At 38.3% G+C, this 19,183-nt stretch overlaps 2 protein-coding genes across 3 annotated transcripts in view; both read left to right on the top strand.

Annotated features, from left to right (window-relative positions):
- FAM91A1 (family with sequence similarity 91 member A1) overlaps positions 1 to 5,489 on the top strand; it is a 43,245-nt gene extending 37,756 nt beyond the window's left edge. The window contains exons 23-24 of one of the 2 annotated variants that reach the window (XM_029222557.1): positions 16 to 85; positions 5,385 to 5,489. In XM_029222557.1, coding sequence (XP_029078390.1) covers positions 16 to 85; positions 5,385 to 5,489 — 175 coding nt within the window. Of the gene's footprint in view, positions 1 to 15; positions 86 to 2,109; positions 4,635 to 5,384 lie in introns of those variants that run through there. The other variant, XM_029222556.1, reaches the window with a different exon arrangement.
- Positions 5,442 to 19,183, top strand: part of FER1L6 (fer-1 like family member 6) — a 174,826-nt gene continuing 161,084 nt past the window's right edge. Inside the window, exon 1 of the mRNA XM_029222558.1 lies at positions 5,442 to 5,531. The gene's annotated coding sequence lies outside the window, so the exon portion shown is untranslated. The remainder of the gene's footprint in view (positions 5,532 to 19,183) is intronic.

Genomic DNA, 19,183 nt, shown 5'->3' with positions numbered 1-19,183 from the left:
TCCCCTTTTTTTCAGCCTTCAGAACCTCTTACATTCCAGTAGAAAACTGTCTCTACAAGTCCTTAACTTTGTTCACTCATTCCAGGTAACAAAAACCAAAAAAATCCAAATGGTATTTGCATAGGGCTTTTATAGTATGCAAAACACTTCCATGTTTGTTCTGAGTCTCCACAGCAGTAAGACATGAAATAAGCATTATTTCATGCTTATTTATGCATTTTAATTTATAAACAAAGATGCTGAAATTCAGGAAGTTAACTGACTTATACATGATTTCACTGGCCACGTGTTTAGGAAGCTTGGACTGTTTGTTCTGTGCTGGTGCTTCATTAAACGAAAATGTGTTAAGCATCTACCATGGGCCATGCACCGTGCTAGGTGCTGGTTCTTGGGTCAGTACACTTCCATTAATAACTGCAGTGATTCTCCATTGCTGAGGGGGGTTGTCTGTTATGGTAGTGAATGCCAGTGCTCTAGACCTTTTATCTTCCCCCCAAGGAAAGAAAGGATACTCTAGACTTGATTTGTAGATAAACTTTTAGAATGGAATATTTTTGTTTGGTATATCTGTTCTAACATTATGAAATCAGTATTTTGGAGTTTGGTTTCATTCATTCTTTCAATAAATGATTGAGTCGACTCTATGCCAGACCCTTTACCAGGTGCTGGGGAAACAATGATGTCTAAGACACTAATGGAGCTTAAGTGTTGTATGAGACCATAGTCGAGTAAACATCGAAATATGTGAAGCAATTACAGATTTCAGTAAGTGCTTTGAAGGAGCCAGGCTCCTTCAAATCTGATGGAATCCAAAGGTAGACCTAATTTAAATACATAGAGATGATGCATAAGCTGAAACCTAAAGGATGGGAAAGAGTATTCCAGGCCGAGGTTAGTAGGTGCAAAAGTCCTGTGTCAGGAAGGCACTCGGCCTGCAAGGAAACGAGAAGGCCAGTGTGGCAGAAGCCTCGTGAAAGAGGGATGATGGGAAGAGGTGAGGTTGAAGAAGAACGGAGAGCCTTCTAGAGTATGTTAAAGAATATGTATTTTATGCTGAGTGCAAAGAGAAACTGTTAAAGACTTTTAACAGAGAATGACATTATTCTTATTGACTCAAAGATTAGTTACTGTTTAGAGAATAGATTAAAAACAGACAAGCACAGAAACAAGGTAAGTTCGAAGACTGCTCTAATAGCCCAAGTAAGAGATGTTGGTGGCCGAACACCCTTTTTAGTTTTAAAAAAATTTGCATGTATCCATAATAAAGGTTTGTTTATCACATGTATATACTGTTAAACATGTAATAATGTAATAAATTATGTATATTATAAAGGATACGCAAAACCAGGAATTTTATCAGATGCAATAAGTAGCTACAGGATTTTAAAAATTTTCATGGTACTGCACTCCACTTTGGAGTGAGTACCCCACTTTGGAGACCACTGGCCTAGACTATGGTGGTAGCTATGGTGAGTGAGTCAAGTAAACTCATTTGGGATACACGTTGGAGGGAGACTGATGGAACTTGGTGATTAAATGTGAGGAAGGATTGAGGCTGTGATGAGGAAGGGAAGGATAAAGAATAATTTTCCTATTTCTTGACTAGTTTGAGTAGGGGAGGCTGGGGAGGAACCATTGGGGGAAAATTTGAGAGTTTGCTTATGGACATGCTAAGTGTGGAATTTATGGTGAAACATCCAAGAACAGATGTTGGATAGGTGGAGGTTTGAGCCTGGAGTTCTGGAGAGAAGTCTGCTGAATGTGTGAATCTGAGAGCCCTGGGAGTGGATGGATTGTTCTGTTGCTTAATGTTGTGTGAGGGTTTTTGTCTAAGAATTAACTTTTTCTCATCCCATATTCTCATAGCGTGTTATTTCTGTTTATTTCAAAGCACTTGTCATCATCTGAGTGTATTAGTCATTTCTGCACGTTAATACCTATCATTGATTATTTTGGGTTTGTGAGGTACAACTTTGCATCTCCTATAGTGCTTTGCCATTCCATAAACATTTCTTAGGTAATCAGGGTCTCTATTTCTCATTAGCTACATTAAGTGGTTTGGTAAAGTGTTGAATAGAATTTATTTTCTCTTGTTTCTTGATCTTTTAGGAAGGTGCTTCAACACTGGATATTCACACTGAGGCCAGTTTTCCAAGTTTGCTTTCACAGCCTTCCTGTGCTGACATGGGAGTCCCACTTCCTGCAAAGAACTTAATATTTAAAGATGGCATCTTAACAGAGTGGAGTGGACGTTCACCTTCCTCACTTCTTATTGCTAATCTCCATTTGCAATAATTTGGTTACATCATTTGTTGCTCACACTTTCTGCCATTTTTCTTTCTTAACATTAGCTTTATATTGCCAGCCACTAAAAAGCATCCTGCTGCTGCAGTGCAGTTCATGCTTAACTGATGTTAAAGTTAAAGTTTGGGGAACATGTTCATGTTTTCTGAAGTTTTCCTCATTATTGCACCTCCTAATGCAACGAAGAGCTTTTTAGCAGTCTGCACTGTATTTTTTACCTTGAGACAATCTGCGTTTCTTTTATAAAACTGAGGATATACTTTATAGGCTTTATGATGACTGTTATGTTTATAAGCAGTCACTATGAATATTGCAGTGGTAATTTTATATGTTAGTTTATCAAACATAAATCTTGTTTAGTTTTATATTTTGTTACCTACTCTTTAGGGGATCGTGGGAAGAGGTAGAACTCTTCCTCTGAAAAGGCTTCTTGGTATTTAAAGTAGCAAAACTATAAAATGATAAACATCCATTATTGAGAGGTGATCTGATGGGGCATTAAGAATTGCTGTGGATGTTTGTAAATTATGTGTATCGGTTGAACATTGTTGAAGGTATGTAAATCAGCATAGTTATGTATGGCTTAACCTTGATTTAGAAGGTCTTAACTCAGACTATGACTATACATTGACATCTCATAAGAAGCTTTGGAAAACATTCTATTTTTAAACAACATTTATATGTGGACTTCAGTTGTCGCTCATTTTGGGCTTTATATTTTCATAGAGTCTTTATGGAAAAATAGAATTTATTTTCCACTCTTGTAGCTGTGGCTGCTGCACGTTTTCTCCCTGATTTATTTTTTGTTTAGTAGCTCTACCCATGAATGTTATGGAATTGGATTTGATGTTTTCAAACCAAGGTTTTTGATTTCAGCTTAGAATTACATATTAGAGGCATTAAGGCTATGTCTTCTGATCAGAACACTTTAGTGATAAACCTACTGTGAGGACATAAGCAATCCGGATCTTAAGTTTATGTGACTAGTTTTAGAGGAAATGATAAAGAAAAATTGAGTAATTTCAAAATGTTTCTTGAGTCATTGATTCTTTTAGTATCCCAAATGTTGAATAGAATAATTGGAATCACTTTTTAGATTTTACAAGTTACCTTCCTTGGGAAGTTTGTGCAGTGTTATATAGTTTAGTTTAGCTCTTCTCATAGGATAATGGTTTGCTAGTTTAAAACTAACCAAACTAACTGGTCAAACAACATATATCTAAAATATTTAAAGCGTTAGAAAATTTGGGAAGGTTAAACCTAAACATTTTTGCTGATAATTTTTGTTATTTATAGAACTGACATTTGTTTATTTAACATACTTCTGGAAGTATGTGTCTTTCTTCAAACTGTTAACATAACCATGCATTCAGTACTGTCGCCTCCCTATTGAATATTTTGGAGCAGGTTACCTGTGGCACAGTCAATGCTGTGTTTGGGTAAATGCAGTAATGTTTAGTATTCTACTTTGTCTTAATATGAGGTAGAAACCAAGTGTATGTTATAAATGTTTGTGTATAAAAGGAAAAATACTAATATTAAAATAATTTCTTATAACTGTGAATCACTCATTTATTTTTCCATTAATTGATACTGTACATTCCTAGTGCTGTTAGGTATGTATGTAACTTTTACAGTTTTTCAACTGAAAGTTGTAAGTATTTCATTTGATCAGGGCTCTTTAATCTCATTTTCATTTGCTTTGTTCAAATTAACTGTAGTTATTTTATTTATTTCTGTTATTAACAAGCTTAGCCTACGGTAATGACATGTACACTAATAAAGCATTGAGTGTTTGTAGTTGTTGGTAGTGAACCCAATTGTTGGTGAATTTAAAACTTAAAATATGGGAGTGATTTGCTGCTATATTTCCTTTGAGAGCTAACAGAGGAGGAAATAGAACCTAATAAATGATTATGAATTTTAGGGAAAGTACTGAAAAAACATGTAGTCAACTCCGGTTTCTCATGTGAATGAGGAAAGATTCTGATTCCCAGGTGAAGACCTCTCATACTTGTAAGGATGGATAATCTGCATTTATAAAGCTGTTATTAGCAAAATGTGAAAGCCACTTTTATGCTTTACTTTGTGAATTTGGCTTTGTTTCATTCATACATTAACTCATGTAAAGATGCATCTCTTAAATCTTGTGTTGATCCTATTCAACAAAAAGGTAATAAATACAGAATTTATTATTTGCCAAAGAAAATTTGTGAAAGAATTTTTATCCAGTTTTTCTGCAAATGTTTAAAGTAATTTCATTTGGCTTTATGCTGCCTCCCCTCTTTTCTGCCCTTAAAGTAGCTTAAACCATTGGCAAACTTCAGAAACCAAGAGAAAAAAAGAAATATAAAAAAGGACATAGAGTTTAGTATGGTACAATTTCACCTCTCACATAGGTCTAAAGAAATGTAACTTTATGTTGTTAAAAAAATATATGATCGTTTGATTTTCTTGATTCCTTTTTTTCTTTTAAAGTGTGTAATCAGATATTTTATTTGTTTTTTGGGGGGGAATATTGGTTTCTTTTAGTTGTTTCCAGTTTTCTTTGCCATTTGTGTTTCTCTTTTATGTTCAGTGTTTCAAATACGGGGTTTGTATTTAAAGATTTTAAAATACCAAAACTGTAACTGAGCACCGTGGATTTTTTTTCTGATATGCTGTTAATATTATACAGTGAAATGTATAAAGTGTTGTCAATTTGATTATTGACACATATAATATGTTTACAAATAAACTGTGGTGTTGGTCAAGTTGCTGTGAAAATGTGTATAATCTTCTGTAAGCCCCTTCATTAATTTTAAATACAGGCATGCTTTCAGTGCTGACATTTTCCTATACTTTAAAAAAAAAAAATAACCTTTTTATTTTATAGTAATTTTAGATTAGCAGAAAAATTGCAAAGGTGGTCCGGAGATATTCCCTATATCCTTCCACGAGCTTCCACTAATGTTTACAACTTATGTAAACTATGGCACATCTGTCAAAACTCAGAAATTAACATTGGTACAATAGTATTTACTAAACTACAGACTTTATTTGGTTTTCACCCATTTTCCTCTCATGTTCTCCTGTTCCAGGACCCTGTCCAGGATTCCACGTTGCATTTATTTACTCATCACTGCCGCCTTGGTCTTCACCGATCTGTGACAGTTTCTCAGTCTTTCATGACCATGACACTGTGAAGAGCACTAGTTGGTGATTTGGTAGGATGTCCCTCAACGTGGGTATGTCTGGTGTTTTATCATGATTAAACTTGAGGTTGTGCTTTATCAGGAAGGATATAGCACAGCGGTCCTGTGCCCTTCCACGCTGTATTATATCATGGGGTACATAATGTTAATAGGCATTATTGGTGATGTTCCTTCATTGGTTAAGGTGGTGTCTGCTAGGTTTTTCCACTGTAAAGTACCATTTTTCCCACTTTCCATACTCTTTTTTTTTTTTTTTTGAAGTGAATTACTAAGTCTAGTCCACACTTAAAGGGAAGGAGTAATATCTATATATATTCTTTACAAATTTTCTTAAAAATTTGTTCCTTTCCCCTATTTATTTGATCATTTATTTATATTAGTATGCAGTCATGGCTATTTATTTTATACTTTGGGTTAAAATCCAGTACAGTTGTTATTTATTTTGTTGTGCAAATTGTTTTAGCTTTGCCTATTGGGAACTCTTTGAAGTTGGCTCCTAAATCCTTCTGGTGTACCCTCGTCTTTTTTTTTGACCATAGTCTTACTTCCTAGCACTGCAGGTATTATCTGGATGCCAGCCCTAGAATTAGCCTATTTCTCCAAGGAGCCCTGGTTCCTTTCATTGCAGAATGGTACTTAGAAACCAAGATGGTGGTTTAGGTGTGCTTGCTGCTACTGCATCTACAACTTTCCAGTGAAATGACCTAAGAGATATAAATATGTATACTAACAAATATATAGGTACACATCTCTATAATTATTTTTAGATCCATCTATCTGTATGTATATTAAACTGATTCTTATCTAGCACTACAAGGTTCATTCTAGTTATGCCTCTTTGCTTGTTCATAACTTCTTTCTCTGAGGGTGAGAAACCTGGCTCTTTTTTTCTACAATTTATTTGCTTATTTGTTCAACCCTAGAATACTTATAAAGTGGTTTCAGAATAGTTAACGTTGTACCCCTGTGAGAAACAAATTGACCAACTAGGGTATAGTGTTTAAGTACTTTGTTTTGTCTTTAGCCTTATAGTATTCACTCATTTTCCAAAGTAACTTAGTTCAGCTCATTTTATTCCCCACTCCCTTCATTGAAGTTATGTCATACATTTGTAAAACAGATTTATTTGTCACACTCTGAATTCCATCTGGGATCTCTCAACATCCCAGCTGATTTTTCACTAGGAAAATTTACTCTGCATCGTCTTTGACAAACGCAGTCATGTGTCCACTGTCTCAGTACTATACAAAACGGTTCGATCACCCTAAAAATTCCCCTTTGTACTCAACCCCTCACCCCACCCCTCACAACCACTTATCTGTTCCATTCCTATAATTTTGCTTTTCCCAGAATGTCATACACATGGTGGAATTGTACAGTTTGTAGCCTTTGAGTCTAACCTCTTTTGCATAGCAAAATGCATTTTAAATTCATACATGTTGTGTGAATCAATAGCTCTGTTTTTTCTATTGCTGAGTATTTCATTGTATGGATGTATTAAGGTTTGTTTATCATTTAACATTCATGTTCAGGTTTTAATACAAACAATTCATTTTGCTTGGGTAAATACCGACGAGTGGGATTGCTGAGTCATTGGTAAGTGTGTATTTAACTTTATAAAAACTGCCAAACTGTCTTCCAAAGTGAGTGACTGTGCCATTTTGCATTCCCACCAGCAATGAATGAGGGTTCCCACTGCAATGGTATCTCATTGTAGTTGAAATAACTAATTTTCCCAGTGAAAAATGATGTTGGGCATCTTTTCATGCGCGTATTTGCCATTCATATATCTTCTTTGGTGAGGTATCTGTTCGGATTTGTTGCTTATATTTTAAAAACGAGGTGTTAACTGAGTTTTAAGAGTTCAGTAAGTATTTGAGTACACGTCTTTTATCAGGTACGTGTTTTGCAGATATTTTTTCCCAGTCTAGCTTGTCTTTTCATTTTCTTAATAGTGTCTTTTAAAGTAAAGAACAAAAGTTTTTAATTTTGACAATGTCTGGTTTCTTGGTTTGGGGTTTTTTTTTTTTAACGGATTGTGCTTTTGATGCTGTTATCAAAAAACTCATCACCAAACCCAAGGTGCAGAGTTTTCATTTTCTTCTGAAAGTTTTATAGTTTTACGTTTAGGTCTTTGACCCATTTGAGCTAATTTTAATATGCAGTATTTTAATGTGCGGTATTTTAATGTGCGGTATTTTAATATGCAGTATTTTAATGTGCGGTATTTTAATGTGCGGTATGAGATACATGTTTATATTTTCTTCACTGATTACACCTTTGTCAAAAATCAGTTGATGATCCTATAGAGACAAAGTAGATCAGTAGTTGCCTGGGGTGGAAATGGGGGTGGTGGTGACTGCAAATGGGTATAAGCATCTTCTTGGAGTGCTGGAAATGTAAAATTGGATTGCGGTGATTGATGGTGTGCAACTCTTAAGTTTACCAAAAAAAAATTGCATTGTACACTTAAATCAAGTAAATTTTATCATATGTAAATTATACTTCAGTAAAGTGGTTTGAAAAAATCAATTGGCATTTTTTTGTGTGCGTCTATTTCTGGGCTCTCAGTTCTGTTTCATTGATCAATGTGTCTGTCCTTTTAATACCATGCTGAAATTGGATACTGTTAGTCATCCAACTTTGTTGTTTTTAGAATTGATTTTGGCTCTTTTAGTTCCTTTGCCTTTCCATATAAATTTTAGAAACAGCTTTTCAGCATCTACACACAAGCCTGCAAAGATTTTAATCAAAATTATATTGAATCTGTAGATCAAATGGAGGAGGATTGATATCCTAACAAATATCTCTCCATTTATTTATAACTTCTTTGATTTTTGTTGGCCACTCTTTTGCAGGTTTCTTTTTTTTTTCTTTTTTGAAAGGTTTTGAACTACAAATTAAATTTCTTTAATAGCTCTATTCCTATTAGCTATTTCTTCTTGAGTGAGTTTTGGTAGTTTGTGTCTTTCAAGGAATTGGTCTGTCTCCTCTAGATTACTGAGTTTATGGGCATTTATTTTTCATAGTGTACTCTTACTGTCCTTTTATTTAGTGGGATTAGAATAGGAAGATAAAAAGATGAAGTGAGATAAATCCCAAAGAGAAAGTGGCTAAGAATGATCCAGAACAGATGAAAGATGGGAATCCAGAGATACAGGAGTCCAGTGCATAGTATATATCAATAATGTTCATCAGTAATGAACTCAGAAAACAATTCAATTACATCATCAAAGTACTTGGAGAAAATGACCGTTGACCTAACAATTGTGAATCTGGCAAAACTATCTTTCAGGAACAAATGTGAAAAAGACATTTTCAAATATAAAAAACCAAGTTTATCATTAGACTAACCTCAAAAAAAAAATTCAAATAAAGAAGCTTTTCCACAAGGCATGTCTGTTATATGAGAAGGAATGCTGAGCAAAGATGTTGATTAATCTTAAACTTCTTTTCTGAATGAAAATAATATGATATTTAATTTGGGAAAGTAAAGAAATAGGACTAAAATCCTAAAAAATAAAGTCACGTGAGTCAGGAGATTACATAGAGTTAAAGCACTCTAAGCTCATATTGTTCAGAGGGTGAATAATATTCTTTCATCTGTACATTCAGTACTAATTGTACATTTACTATCATGTCTACTGTGGTAGACATGATACTATTTTAGTAAAGGGGCGGATCAGTGAATAAGACAAATTCTGGTCTTCATGGAGTTTACATTGTAGTTAGTGGAGACAGTAGGCAAAGTAAGTAAATTGTATAGCAGGTTAGAAGGTGATAATTGCTATGGGGAAAAAAATGGTGAGAAGGATGGGAAACACTAGGAATTGGAATTACACGTTATCAGTAGCTGGCCAGAGAAGACCTCAATGAGAGGGTGACATTTAAGCAAAGACTTAAAGAGAATGTGGGCCATGTAGACATTTGGGGAAGAGTGTTCCAGGGAGAGGAAAGAGTATGCAAAGACTCACAGGTAGAAGCATGCCTGGCATGTCCAAGGAACTTCAAGATGTGATGAGACTGGGGTAAAGGGAGCTGGGGTAAATTGTGTTGGATAGATAATGGTGGCAGTCTGCTTTGAAATGGTTTGTTGATTTTGTATGTTTTGCTCATGAGAAAAAAGTATGAATGGCTTTCATTTTCCAAGCAGGCATCTGCTGAATCCCAGACAGGACAGTCAAGTCAAAACCGACCTTTAGGCCATTCCTGCTCTCCGTCTTTTGAACACCATTGAAAATCCAGAATGCCAAAAGGGCACAGCTGCCGGATTAAACTTTTAGCTTCATCTCTTAGTGTTTTTATTGCTGGTGTTTAAAAAAATCACCGTCCAGGTCCCTGGAGTGTTGGCATTAGGACTCAGGCAAAGCGCAGAAGTTGTGTTGAAAGCTCAAGAGTCCAGACTGCTGAGGACCTGAGTTGTTTCAGTAGCTTCTGTTAATATTTGTTTGCAGGCTTTTCTCTTCCGGTGGGTGGCAGTATTTCACTTTTGAATCCTCCTTTCTCTGAGGGAATTAACTTGCATGAGGACAGCACAGAGTAAGCACCTCTTCACCCATCACCCCCAGTCCTGTTAACTGTGGATTGAGTTCGTCTGGAAAACTACTCGGAGAACTGGAGGACTTACTCCTACAGGTTGATTATGAATAAATTTCCAGAAAAGGTATCTCACTGCAGGAGCGTCTGACTCAGCCCGGGCATTACAGAGTGAGAACAGAAGAGTGGATTTGGGGCTTAGAGACAACAGTCAGCATGGTGGTGGCAGGGGTGTTACTGAGCCTCAAAGATGAACACTTATTCCATCATTTTTTAAATTCATTTAAGAAAATGTTTCAGATGTATTTGATTTCTGTTGCTATGTATTAATTACCAAAAATGTAGTGGCTTAAAACAACATCCATTTATTTATCCCCCCTTCTGGGGGTCTGCAGTCCTAGCATGGCGTGGCTGGGTTCTCTGCTCGAGTCCCAGGTGCAGAGTCAGGGTGGCAGGAGTCCTCCTCTGGGGCTCTGGGCCTCCGCTAAGCTCACACAGTTATGGCAGGGTTCAGATCCTTGCCCTCCCTGTTTCCTTGACCATCTGCCTGCCGTCTGGAGCTACTTGCAGCTCCTAAAGCCTGCCTGCTTTCCCAGACACAGTCCCCTTCTAGCTCTAAAGCCCTGGGGAATCTTTCCTGTGTTGAATCCTTCTAACCCTGTGACTCTCTGACTTCCCTGTCTGACCTTCAGACCGGATTGAAAGCTTCCTGTGCTTAGGTCAGGCCCCAAATCTCCTTATTTTACCTTAACTGCATCTGCAAAAATGTAAGCAGATAAGGTAGGGGGTCCCCAGAGAAGGAGAAACAGGCATGGCTTGCTTGACATAAGAGAAGCCATTTTTGGCCTAAGCCATTTTGTGATCTAAGCCTGGCCACAATGCTTATCCTTGAACAGGTGTCAGTAATAATGATCTTAAGAGAACAAAAGGGCAAACTTATCAGGCAAGAGAAGTAACAATAGCAAAGATAATGTAACAGTGGTGAAGACTCCCAGTGAAGACTCCCAGTCCTGTTTCAATAGTAAAGATTAGCCTGAAGCCTCAACCACCAGAACTGGAACCTAAGGGATCATGTTGACCTTTTCTAACCCTCCTGACTTCAATCAACTACAGCTTGGACTCTGTCCATCGCCCAAGCCCATTCATGAATATGCTCGTACCTTTAGCTTAAAACGTTCCCAATTTTGCTACTCTAGGAGACACTGCTTTGAGAAAGATTCTCGGTGTTTTCCTTACTTGCTGCAAATGATAAGTCCTTTCTTCTGTTGCTCTTTGGCTTGGTTGTGTCCTTTGGCTTGACACCCACCAAGAGGCGAACCCAGTTTTCAGGTAGCATTTTGACCTGCCCTGACAGTGGGCTGAGCATACTTCTGGGGCTGAGGATACATTTAGGGAGAGAGACATCGGTACTTGGGGTGGGAAGGCAGCAGAGTTCACAGGAGCTGAGGCTGCAGGTGGCCTTAGGGCCGGCCAAGGGAATATCACCGGGGCTTGTGACACTGGGTTTGTCTGGGGATAAGTGTGCTGTGATTTTCACTTGGCGCTTGCACAGGGCCCCCTGGTTGGGAGCTTCATGAGAGGGAGTGTCCTGGGCTATGTCTACAAGTTGGCTGTCTTCTTGGTCTGCCCTGGATTAAACCAAGTCATGCTTGGAGCAGCAGACCCTGTCCACAACCCATGGTCTACCCTTCTGGTGGTTCCCCTTCTTTGCCATGGAGACACTTGGGGAAGGGATCTCGGCATGAGTTAGCCCCTACTTCAACCCAAGGGAGTCGATCATGACTGATCTAAATTGGTTTGATCATGTCACCTCTGTCCTTTAATTGGTCTAAGAGTGGCTGTGTGATCCAATTCTGGCTGATGAAATATTAGGGAAGGTCTCCTGGGGAGGGCACCCCTCCCGAAGGACAAGCAAAGCCTTGTGAGTGAGAAGATTTTTGTCCCTCCCCTTCTTCCTATCTGGAACTTGGATGTAATGTCTAGAGGTGCAGCAGCCTTCTTATGACCGTGAGCGTCAAGCATACAACAAAAACCAACAAGTAAGGATGGTAGTGCAGAAAATAGAGCCAGGATCACTGGTATTATCCTTAAGCAGCTGAACCAATGTCAGCAACTTCTGGATTCTGTGTTATGTGACAAAAATTACCCCCATTTAAGTCATTCTGAATTAGATTGTTATTTGCAGTGGAAGTATTTTTTTAAAGTACAGATTAGGAAATAAAGAATTATAGCACATAAACTCTTAAAATTAAAAAAATTAAAACTTATTTTAACTTAGGTCCATCATTATTTAATTACTATAATCTAATTTTAAATATACATATATAATTTAAAATTATACTTGTAATTAATTATGTTAATATAGTTTAATTTAATATAAATTAAACTTATTATTCACTATTCAAGGAAATAGTCCAACCCATTACCTATTTCATACCTAGACATCAGCCTCTGGTAGAGCATTTCCAGCTCTTGGACATGGCTGTGGCTAAGTTACATTTCGAAAATCTGACAGCAGAAGTGCTATGTGGTGGGCACCGAACAACGAGTAGAAAACATGAGCTGAGCACTTACTATGTATAAGACATGTGCCGGCAGCTCTGCAGGCATTATTTCATCCTCATGATGATCATACAGAATCAACAGTACCATGATTATCTCTATTTTGCAGGAGGCACACCTAAGTTCAGGAGTGCTACATACAGAAAGTAAGAAGTGAAGCTGGGCAACATGATATCTGCTACAGGAAGAGGCCAGACCGTCTCAGGGTCCATTCTGTGGCTGAAGGTCTTGTAGGAGTTTGAATAGAGAGGAATGGTGAGAAGTGAGTCAGCTTATGCAAAACTCAAAGACTGGGCCAGAGCAGGCAGGGCCATAGTCACAGGGTGAACGTGGTCAGTTTTCTACACAACAGCATCATTTGTCATACTGTTGATTTGAATTTTATAGATTTGTTGTATTTAATTTGTATACATGTTGGCTATGAAACTTTATGAGATTTAGAGGCATAAGAATTCGCTGCCCACATATTTAAGTAACATTATACTAAAAAATCGTTTTCATGAACAATAAGAGTCTGAAAGACTTTTTCCTTTTGAAAGGGAATGTGGACGTGAATTATTCAAGTGTGAGAAATGAGCTAGCAGAGAGAGATGGAGGCGGGGCAGGGGTGGGAGGAACATGTTAGGGAAAGGAAGAGCCAATGAAAAGCTTCAAAATGAGGGGGAACGTACATTGTTCAGAGGTCAGCCAGCGACTCGGGCAGCATTCAGGCACGGATTTTAGAGCATTCCCTCTCTGGTTCTCTTCTGGGGAATTCTTCCCTCCCTTTTCAGCAGCTGTTGTTGAACTGAATCCTATCCTCTGATTCTCCAGTAAATATGTGGGTTTTTAAAATGGTAGCTGTGCTTTGTAGAACTTAATTGGGGCATGTCTTCAATTAAAAAGCCATGAAAATTCATCCAGTGCTTTCCCTTCTCCTGAATTTCAATCTCTCCACCTTCGGCCAGTTTTGGGTCACTTAGCAGTGCTCCAAGGCAGTTTCTTTTTTTTTTTTTTTTTTTTTAAATTTTTATTTGTTACCTTGTTACCAAATGCCTGGTTTCATTGTTTAGATACAACTGAAGTGATTGACAATGTGTATAGTCACGATTGTTCTCTTACACTAGCCTTATTTTACGATTTTTAATATCTGAATTATTCTCCACAGACCTAGATTATCCATCAAGCATTGATTTACAATGTTGTGTTAGTTTCTGCTGTACAGCAAAGTGAATCAGCAAAGTGAATACATGTATCAACTCTTTTTTTAGATTCTTTCCCCATATGGGTCATTACAGAGTATGGAGTAGAGTTCATGTGCTATACAGTAGGTTCTTATTAGTTATCTATTTTATGTATAGTGTGAGCAGATTGTTCTTTGAGCTCTTGGAAGGTAAGCGTGATCTTACTCATTCTAACATTGTGTAGTCTCACTGAGGGTCTCACTCTTGATTGGTGGTCAAAATATATGTGTTGAGTTGATTTGAACACCGTAGAGTGTTGTGAAAGCAAAAAAGATGATGAGCCCTGTTTCTGAAAAGGGAATATATGAAATCAGAAGTATGAGTCTCTTAGAGAAGGGAATCGCATTTGGTTACAGGGAAAACGAAGTAAATCACTTGGATCTATAAGTATTTTGTTTCTTGAGGTTCTGTGTTTTATGTTCTTTCTCTGGACTTTCGAGATCACTGAAGGGACCCAGGGGGGCTGCACAAAGAACGTACCTTATAAATTAATCAGCTTGAGACAAAGTTCTTGTAATTAAACTCAACCATGGCCTTTTTTTTTTTTAAATCATTTTCTCCTTTATGTTTCCTGACATTTTCTATAAAGAGATAAAGATTCTCTTGTCAAATTGTTTTTTTTTTTTCAGAGTCCATCTCTTATCCCTCTGAAATGTAAACTTCTATGCTTAATGGATAATCTAGGTCTGTGGAGAATAATTCAGATAAGAAAACTCGTAAAACAAGGCTAGTGTAAGAGAGAACAGTCGTGACTATATTCTACCCATTGTCAATCACTTCAGTTGCATCTAAGCAATGAAACTGGGCATTTGGTAACAAGGTAACAATAATGAACTAGTTTTCTTTTTTTACATTTTTTTTTTTTTGTTTAGAGTTAAGTCATTTGTTTTTTGTGCTTAATAAAACCTCTGGTCTTCAAGAGAGAGATTTATAATTGCTGCCTCATCCTGCAGACTTTTTCAACAAATTTATATGAAAGTGTTTTGGACAGTTTCTAAGTGTAAACATATTGCCAGTTGTCATTCATCTGCAGTACTCAAAACATGCTGATTTTGTATTTGTCTGGCTTCTGTCATAGGAGCTGCAAGAAAGAAAATAAAAAAATCTGATGCTTGTGGTTCAATCATAGAAGGGGCTGACTGGACGAATATAAAACAGCCAGTGAAAAAGAAAGTTAGGCATTTAGCGTTTTTCTAAGACTCATAATGAAAACAAAGCAGCAATACCAGTACAGACTCTGGTTGTCATGGTGATGATTTTGACAATTTTTTCAAACCTAAAACTTACAGAAGCCTAGGAACTGCCTCACAAGACACGTGATCCAAGGACGCCAGGCTCTCTGAAGCAGTGAAATTTATGTTTAGGAATTTTGGTTCAGGTGAGACAAGCCTTGTTTCTGTTTGCACCACTGTTCCTGAATCTCCATGTGTTCACCCACTGGAAACCTGCCCTTTTGGGTTTCTTTTTTTTTGAATGGAGTTTTCATGACACAAACATGATTGATTAAATCTTTGGTCATTGGTGGTTAAATGCAATCTCCAGCCCCTCTTCCCTCCCAGGAGGTGGGGGGCCGGCAGTGTGAGGAGACTGAATGTTCTCTAATCACATGAATGCCTCCCCTGGCCACCAGCCCCCATCCTTAGGTGACCTAGAGGCTTTCCAAAAATTACCTCATTAACATAACAAAAGACCTTTATCACTCTCGTCGCTTAGAAAATTCCAAGGATCTTAGGAACTCTGTGCCAGAAAACGACCTGATCAGAATGAAGAAAGAGCAGCGATAAGAGTCTATAAAAGGCACCAACTGTGCCTTAGTTCTCCATTCACATTTTTGTTTGTATTTTTATAAAAGCCCTGTTCATTCTTTTCACCAAATTTAAACCAGGACCCAGGGCCGTTTCTACCAGAAGACGAAATTTTACTCCCCACACATTTCTCTCCTCCTATTCTTCTTGGCAAATTCTAGAAGTAGGTTTGCCAGATTGAGCAAATAAAAATACAAGGTGTCCAGTTATGTTTGCTTTTAAATAGATAACAATTTTTTCTTGTAAAAGTATACATTCCATTTATCTGAAACTCAGACGTCATGTTATCCTATCCAATAAACTTTTTCTTTGCCGGCAGTGAATGACCTGATTTTGTTTGGGAATCTACCCTTTCTTAGGTGGATTTACTTCGGAAGTCAATCCTGATTGGTCTAAGTGAACCCTAGTAGTTCCATTCTCCTCCACAGAGACTGGTTTAAACATGGTATATGGTTCAATTCTTGACAGTGTGATTTGAGAACAAACCTACTGGTGTAGAGATTCTGGGAAAGGCTTCTTTGCTAGTTGAATAAAACACATAAGAAGAGCTGGCCTCTCTCATTCCTCTGGATTTTGTCCTGTCTAAATGTGACACCTGCAACCGTGGCAGCCATCTTGAGACCATGAGGGCAGCTAGACTGTGGGACAAAGGTAACTTTTTGGAGACGGCAGAGCGGAGAATTGGGAAGAACCTGGATCTCTAATGATGTCACTGATCCCCTGAATTAGTTAAGCCTGAAGATACCTGACCTTGGAACTTCTTACTTGATGAGATAAAAATTTCCTTATTGGGAGTTCCCCAGTGGTCTAGTGGTTAGAATTCGGCACTTTCAGTGGCCCGGGTTCAATCCCTGGTGGTTGGGGAACTGAGATCCCGCAAGCTGCATGGTGCAACCAAAAAAAAAAAAAAAAAAATCCTATTGTTTAAGGCATTTTGATTTGAGTTTTCTATTACATGTAACCCAAAGCACCCTAAATGATAAATTATTTATTAGACCAGAAAACTGAAGCTCAAATAGGTGAGATAAGTTACCCAATGTCTCCAAACAAGGAATTACTGGGGTTAAATTTGCCCACAGGGCTGTTTGACTTCTCTCTGTTATACCAGTTCAGCCATTTCCTTATAGTTTCACTTTGGACAAATTCTACCACTTCTCTGAACTTTGACTTCCTTGCCTGTAAAGTAGGGATGTACCTCTTCCCTCAACGTGATGCATTAAAGATTGAAAGAAATAGTGTAAACAGAAAGGTCTGCATGAAGATGCCTAGTAAATTTCCTCCTTTCTTGCCCAGTTTGTGCTTTTATTCTTAGGAATATTCCTTTACTCCTTACTGTGAGAGGAGATGAATAGTCTCATTTTAAAAAGGGCTGGCATTGGGCTTCCCTGGTGGCGCAGTGGTTGAGAATCTGCCTGCCGATGCAGGGGACACGGGTTCGAGCCCTGGTCTGGGAGGATCCCACATGCCGCGGAGCAACTAGGCCCGTGAGCCACAACTACTGAGCCTGCACGTCTGGAGCCTGTGCTCCGCAACAAGAGAGGCCGCGACAGTGGGAGGCCCGCGCAACGCAATGAAGAGTGGCCCCCGCTCGCCGCAACTAGAGAAAGCCCTCGCACAGAAACGAAGACCCAACACAGCCAAAAAAAATAAATAAATTACTAAACTCCTACCCCCAACATCTTCTTTAAAAAAAAAAAAGGCTGGCATAATTTAAGGACTTATAAAAAATAAGTAAACTTTCCCATTCCATGGAATTACTTAGACCCTTGAGTGTCTCACTGTTCATCGCACTTAATGAAGCTCATCAACTCAGTGAGTTCTTCAGGCTATGGGGATCACTCACAAATATGTCCACATGCTGAGTGTTTCCTTCCATCTTGTTACGGCTTTTCAGTCCAGCCATCACTCATCTCTAGTTTTCACACTGTGGATGACAATCACAGTGGCGAATAGTGCCCACCAGCAGCCTAGAGGTAATGGTCCTTGGAACCATATATATACATTTTTTTTTAACAACAAAAATTTATTCTCTTATCGTCCTGGAGACCAGAAGTTGTAAATCAAGGTATCGGCAGGGCCGTGGTCCCTCCAGAGGTTCTAGGGGAGAATCCTTCCTTGCCTTTTACCGTTTCGGGTGGCTCCAAGCAGTTCCTTGGCTCGTAGCTGCGTCACTCCAATCTGTGCCTCCATCTTCACGTGGGCTTCACCTCTGTGTGTCTCTCGTAAGGACACTTGTCAGAACCATACTTAACTAAAAACAGAGGCTGGGACATCAGTTTTGAAGATACTGGCTAAGTGACCTTGGACAGGTTGCCTAATCATTCTGAGCTTCACTTTTCCTTATCAAGAAAATGGGAATAATAAGACTTAACCTCACAGACTGACGCAAGGATTACACAAGGTAAAGTGAGAGCTTCTGATGCCTAGAAAGTGAACAGAACATTGTCACTTTCAGTAAGTCCTACCAAACATACACAGCTCAACATTCTGTTAATGTCACCTCTGCAGCAGCAGTGTCAACTACCTAACTATTCCTTTTTACAAAAAAAAAAAAAAAAAATTCATAAAGAAGGGTTTTAGCTTTTCAGTCACACATCATTTCTCTTTAGAGATTGAGCAGTAATCAAATTTCCAGACCTTGTGTGTCCTGCAGGGGCATGAATTGGTCACAACTCAAACAGATCCTCCAGCAGCTTGCTGGCCCCTCACCAGCATCGCCAGTTTGAATAAAAACAGGAAAACCTCTGGGACTCTCCAAAAGCCCATCTTTGGCGTTTGAGTTAACTCAAAACCTGGGCACATGGTTATATTCCCTCCGACGTAGCCCCCTCTAAATTAACTTACCCCAGTTGAGATCACTCAGTCCATTTCAAAGGTTAAGAAAAAATGACAAAATAAATTGTTTTCCTAGGATCGATATAAAATGTGCTTCTGATGAGACGTTACGGAAGATAGACTAAAAGAATCCTGGCTAGTCACTCAGTATAGATTCTCTTACCCCTAAATCATTGCTCCAGCTGGGCTGTATTCATGGAATAGCCCTTCAACCCTTCCCTCTCTCTGCCCTCTTTATGAAATCAGAAGACTCAAATACAGTGTGTGTGTGTGATCTAAAATAAACATTCGCCAAACCCCAGGAAACTCTCTTGCACTCTTTCTGAACTACTGCCCCCCTCCGGAGGTAACTAGTATTCTGACCTCTATTACTTTGCCTTTGTGCATCTTTGAACTTCACATACACGGGATCATGCAGTTTGTACTCTTTTGTATTTGGTTTCTTTTGCTCATCAATATGTTTGTTAGAAATGATCCACATTTTTGCTTGTAGTCATAGTTTTGTTTTTATTAGTGGTTTTATTAGTGGTTTTAAGCTCACAGCAAAATTTAGTAGCTGGTACAGAGGAGCCCCATATACCCCCTGCCCCCCTCCCATCCCACGCATAGCTTCCCCCATAATCCACATCCCCCCTCAGACCGGTATTTTGTTACAATTGTCATGTAGCACAATGGTTTTCAATCAGGGCAGTACTGTTCTCTTAGGGACCACGCAGATGGAAAA

The sequence above is a fragment of the Monodon monoceros genome, unplaced genomic scaffold (genome assembly GCF_005190385.1).
Source record: "Monodon monoceros isolate NGI ecotype Baffin Bay Population unplaced genomic scaffold, NGI_Narwhal_1 Super_Scaffold_14, whole genome shotgun sequence".
In the NCBI taxonomy this organism is placed as follows: Eukaryota; Metazoa; Chordata; class Mammalia; order Artiodactyla; family Monodontidae; genus Monodon; species Monodon monoceros.
The sequence above is the reverse complement of the archived record's forward strand: the minus strand, read 5'-3'. Positions and strand labels throughout refer to the sequence as shown.